The sequence below is a fragment of the Nanorana parkeri genome, unplaced genomic scaffold (genome assembly GCF_000935625.1).
Source record: "Nanorana parkeri isolate BGI_ZX_2015 unplaced genomic scaffold, ASM93562v1 scaffold3815, whole genome shotgun sequence".
Taxonomy (NCBI): domain Eukaryota; kingdom Metazoa; phylum Chordata; class Amphibia; order Anura; family Dicroglossidae; genus Nanorana; species Nanorana parkeri.
The window spans coordinates 15,021-20,595 of NW_017310083.1; the positions used below are offsets into that span (position 1 = coordinate 15,021).

Below are 5,575 nucleotides of genomic sequence, written 5' to 3' on the forward strand. Positions count from 1 at the left end.
AATAATGTATTTCTTATTATTTTTTACTTTTTAATCACCTTTTTATTTTTTTTGTATTTAATTATTTCATTTTTTTTTTAATTTTGTATTTATTGGAAAAAAAAATGTAATAAAAAATGTTTTTTTCACCTAACTTTATTGCTATCACACAGGAGAAAACAATCCCCCTGTGTGATAGCAATTGGAGGTGACGGGTTCTCTTTATTGACGCCTGTCACCTCCAATACAGGAGTTCTAGCACCGCTCTCCCCCCTCACTGTCTACACAGGGCGGCAGGGTTACTTTTACCCCCGCCGCTCTGCTCCCTGCAGTCAGAGACTCGGCGCCGGAGTCCGGAGGACGGAACCAGAGGAGAGAGGTAAGTGCAAGGGGGGGAGGGAGGAGGAGGCTGCAGACTTTTTACATGTGATCTCGGCGACATGTGAAGGAACAATCGGCTTCCCTCACTCTACATTTCAATGTAGAGAGGGCAACCTGCTGCCCGGCGCCCGCAACTTCCTCACAAGGACACCGCTGCCGCCCCTCTGCGCCCTGCCGGGCCTCGGTGGCCTTGTGGGGAATCCGGGCCTGTGTGTAAGGACATGGCTCCGGGGAGATGTCGTTCTGGGTGGGTCAGGGGGGGAGGGGAGGGCTGATGGTGATTTTGGATCATTTCTGGAGGTGATCAATATGTAATGAATGGATTGATGTGTCTGATGGATCTTCCTTTTGATGTGCAGTGTCCCTGGATAACCAGGAAGCTCACATCCTCTTCCAGCCGCACCTCATCACGCCGGACGAGATCCGGAGCCAAATCCAAAAAGCCGGGTTTTCGGCATCGCTGAAGAGCAAGCCGCTCGCCAAGCTGGGGAAGATCGACGTCGGCCGACTGACCACTGCACAGGTGAATGGTAACGGGGACGTGTCCCAGCCAAGACCAAAGCCGCATACTGACCTAACCAGAGCCGTCTTCCAAGTAGAAGGCATGCACTGCAAATCATGTGTTGTGAACATTGAAGGCGGCATGGCGTCTCATGCCGGGGTGACCGGGGTGGAAGTGTCGTTAGAGAAACGATCCGCAGTGATCACTTATCATCCAAATCTCACCAATTCCGATGCACTGTGCAGAGCGATGGAAGCGTTGTCTCCGGGGACCTTCAGAGTGACTCTGGACTCTGTCCCCAGAACCACCGGAACCGCCTCCCAAACCCCTTCCAAGAGGACCAATCCCGAGAGTCCACCCCAGATCACCGTCATTACCATTCAAGGGATGACCTGCAATTCATGTGTCCAGTCCATTGAGGGTCTGATCTCACAGAAGCCGGGTGTCAGGTCTATTCGGGTGTCACTGGGAGATGGGACGGGGACTGTGGAGTATGACCCGGCCGTCACCAGTCCGGAGACCCTCCGAGACGCTATTCAGGACATGGGATTTGATGCCTCTCTAGCTGGTAAGTGACATCACACCACTTACTACCATTCCATAGGACGGTACCATCCACTCCTGATCTTCACTCCAACCATCTACATCACACCATCACTGTTATATCATAGAGATCCATTCCATAGGACGGTACCATCCACTCCTGATCTTCACTCCAACCATCTACATCACACCATCACTGTTATATCATAGAGATCCATTCCATAGGACGGTACCATCCACTCCTGATCTTCACTCCAACCATCTACATCACACCATCACTGTTATATCATAGAGATCCATTCCATAGGACGGTACCATCCACTCCTGATCTTCACTCCAACCATCTACATCACACCATCACTGTTATATCATAGAGATCCATTCCATAGGACGGTACCATCCACTCCTGATCTTCACTCCAACCATCTACATCACACCATCACTGTTATATCATAGAGATCCATTCCATAGGACGGTACCATCCACTCCTGATCTTCACTCCAACCATCTACATCACACCATCACTGTTATATCATAGAGATCCATTCCATAGGACGGTACCATCCACTCCTGATCTTCACTCCAACCATCTACATCACACCATCACTGTTATATCATAGAGATCCATTCCATAGGACGGTACCATCCACTCCTGATCTTCGGTCTCGGATGCAGAACTCGGATGGAGGACACCAGACTACATGTATAATATGATATAGTGATGGGTCTTGGGTGGAGGTCTCGGGTGGAGGACACCAGACTACATGTATAATATACAGTGAAGGGTCTTGGATGGAGGTCTCGGGTGGAGGACACCAGACTACATGTATAATATGATATAGTGATGGGTCTCGGATGGAGGTCTCGGGTGGAGGACACCAGACTACATGTATAATATGATCTAGTGATGGGTCTCGGATGGAGGTCTCGGGTGGAGGACACCAGACTACATGTATAATATACAGTGATGGGTCTCGGGTGGAGGACACCAGACTACATGTATAATATGATATAGTGATGGGTCTTGGGTGGAGGTCTCGGGTGGAGGACACCAGACTACATGTATAATATACAGTGATGGGTCTCGGATGGAGGTCTCGGGTGGAGGACACCAGACTACATGTATAATATGATATAGTGATGGGTCTCGGATGGAGGTCTCGGGTGGAGGACACCAGACTACATGTATAATATACAGTGATGGGTCTCGGATGGAGGTCTCGGGTGGAGGACACCAGACTACATGTATAATATGATACAGTGATGGGTCTCGGGTGGAGGACACCAGACTGATGGGTCTCAGATGTATTGTTGGTCCTTTATGAAGTAACTTGGTTCAGGAAGTGAGAATTGCTTGTGCGTTGGTTTCAGAGGGGGTTGGGTGCTGACAAAGCTGAATTGTGTGGCGATGATGTATTGTTAGGTAACGAAGGGGTTAAAATCTGGCTGAACATGTCAGCACAACAAGATGCGGATTGTTCCGTGTTACTGGAGCCGTGTTCTTGGGAGGAACTCATTTCCTGTTGGTGTTATTAAGATTTGGATGTGGCAATCCGAGGAACACAAACTCCATGTGTCACAAAGTATCATATAATGTGTCCCCCTCGCTGTTATTATATACAGCGAGGAGGATGCTGATTGGCTCCCCGGCAGATATAATTTGTATCATCGGAGACAGAAAATCCCCCAAACACCCGGAGAGGTCACATGACACAAAGGTTATAAATGGAGTTGCAGTTCAGGGAGTAAAATAAGGATTTGATCCGGAAGCAGAACATGACTTAGTACTTGGTGGGGAACCCTTGTTGGGGAGCGCGGAGGGGAGACGTTTCCTGGGGGAACCCTTGTTGGGGAGCACAGAGGGGTGACGTTTCCTGGGGGAACCCTTGTCGGGGAGCACAGAGGGGTGACGTTTCCTGGGGGAACCCTTGTTGGGGAGCACAGAGGGGTGACGTTTCCTGGGGGAACCCTTGTCGGGGAGCACAGAGGGGAGACGTTTCCTGGGGGAACCCTTGTTGGGGGGCACAGAGTTCAGACATTTCCTGGGGGAACCCTTGTTGGGGAGCACAGAGGGGAGACGTTTCCTGAGGGAACCCTTGTTGGGGCGCACAGAGGGGAGACGTTTCCTGGGGGAACCCTTGTTGGGGAGCAGAGAGGGGAGACGTTTCCTGGGGGAACCCTTGTTGGGGAGCACAGAGGGGAGACGTTTCCTGAGGGAACCCTTGTTGGGGCGCACAGAGGGGAGACGTTTCCTGGGGGAAGCCTTGTTGGGGAGCGCAGAGGGGAGATGTTTCCTGGGGGAACCCTTATTGGGGAGCACAGAGGGGAGACGTTTCCTGAGGGAACCCTTGTTGGGGCGCACAGAGGGGAGACGTTTCCTGGGGGAAGCCTTGTTGGGGCGCACAGAGGGGAGATGTTTCCTGGGGGAACCCTTATTGGGGAGCACAGAGGGGAGACGTTTCCTGAGGGAACCCTTGTTGGGGAGCACAGAGGTGATATGTCCCCCTGTGATGCGTCCCCCTGTGATGCGTCCCCCTGTGATGGGTCCCCCTGTGATGCGTCCCCCTGTGATGCATATTATAGATTCGCATACCCTAGGATAAAATGAGCTCATACATGATTGGTGGGTGAGCTGATGGTCCAATCAGTGAATAGTGACCTCATGGCCGGTGTCAGGGGTAGATAAGGCTGATCATGGCGCCGGCGTGTTATCGGGAGGGGTGTGTTCCTGTCTATAACATACATGTGCGTGGTTATCACGGTGCACCTTGTGTCACATTTATTCCTCGTTCATAGAAGGAATGACATCTGTCACCTCATTGGATCCCCCCCGGAAACCTCCGCACCCTTCTTCCCAAGAAATGCCTGTGAAGAGCAAGCAGGAGAGCAGCACAAGCAACAAGTGTTTCATTCGGGTCTCCGGCATGACGTGCGCTTCCTGTGTCGCCAACATAGAGAGAAATCTTCGCAAGGAGGACGGTGAGTACTGAATACCACCGCCGGCGTCTTATCGGGAACTCTGCCGCAGCCGCGCGTCACCGGAAGGTTGTCCCGCCCGCAGATTACAAATATTTGTTTCATGATTCCACCCAGGAGATTGTAGAGCAGCTTTCCTGCACCTCCTAATGAGGACAGATGGGAGGAGCTACAGGGAAGGGACAGATGGGAGGAGCTACAGGGAAGGGACAGATGGGAGGAGCTACAGGGAAGGGACAGATGGGAGGAGCTACAGGGAAGGGACAGATGGGAGGAGCTACAGGGAAGGGACAGATGGGAGGAGCTACAGGGAAGGGACAGATGAGGAGAGAGGACAGATGGGAGGAGCTACAGGGAAAGGACAGATGGGAGGAGCTATGAGGAAAGGATAAATAAGGGGAGAGGACAGATGGGAGGGGTTATAGGGAAAAGATAAATGGGAGGACCTATGAGGAAAGGACAAATAAGGGGAGAGGACAGGTGGGAGGGGTTATAGGGAAAAGACAAATGGGAGGAGCTATAGGGAAAGGACAAATGGGAGGAGCTATGAGGAAAGGACAAATAAGGGGAGAGGACAGGTGGGAGGGGTTATAGGGAAAAGACAAATGGGAGGAGCTACAGGGAAGGGACACATGAGGTGGGAGGACAGATGGGAGGAGTTATAGGGAAGGGACAAATGGGAGGAGCTATGAGGAAAGGACAAATAAGGGGAGAGGACAGATGGGAGGGGTTATAGGGAAAGGACAAATGGGAGGAGCTATGAGGAAAGGACAAATAAGGGGAGATGACAGATGGGAGGAGCTATAGGGAAGGGACACAGTAGAGCGGACAGATGGGAGGCGTTAAAGGGAAAGGACAAATGGGAGGAGCTATGAGGAAAGGACAAATGAGGGATGAGGACAGATGAGAGGGGTTATAGGGAAAGGACAAATGAGGGGATAGATGGGAGGAGCTATGAGGAAAGGACAAATGAGAGATCAGATGGGAGGGGTTATAGGGAAAGGACAAATGGGAGGAGCTATAGGGAAAAGGACAAACGGGAGGAGCTATGAAGAAATTACAAATAAGGGGAGAGGACAGATGGGAGGGGTTATAGTGAAGGGACACCAGAGGACAGATGGGCGGGGTTATAGGGGAGGACACCAGAGGACAGATGGGCGGGGTTATAGGGGAGGACACCAGAGGACAGATGGG

The 5,575-nt window shown here is 51.5% G+C and overlaps 1 protein-coding gene across 1 annotated transcript in view; it reads left to right on the top strand.

Moving 5' to 3' along the window:
- Nucleotides 1-5,575, top strand: part of LOC108803509 (copper-transporting ATPase 1-like) — a gene marked incomplete at its 3' end in the record, with an annotated part of 18,306 nt that overhangs the window by 998 nt on the left and 11,733 nt on the right. The window contains exons 3-4 of the mRNA XM_018575345.1: nucleotides 720-1,430; nucleotides 4,202-4,384. Coding sequence (XP_018430847.1) covers nucleotides 720-1,430; nucleotides 4,202-4,384 — 894 coding nt within the window. The remainder of the gene's footprint in view (nucleotides 1-719; nucleotides 1,431-4,201; nucleotides 4,385-5,575) is intronic.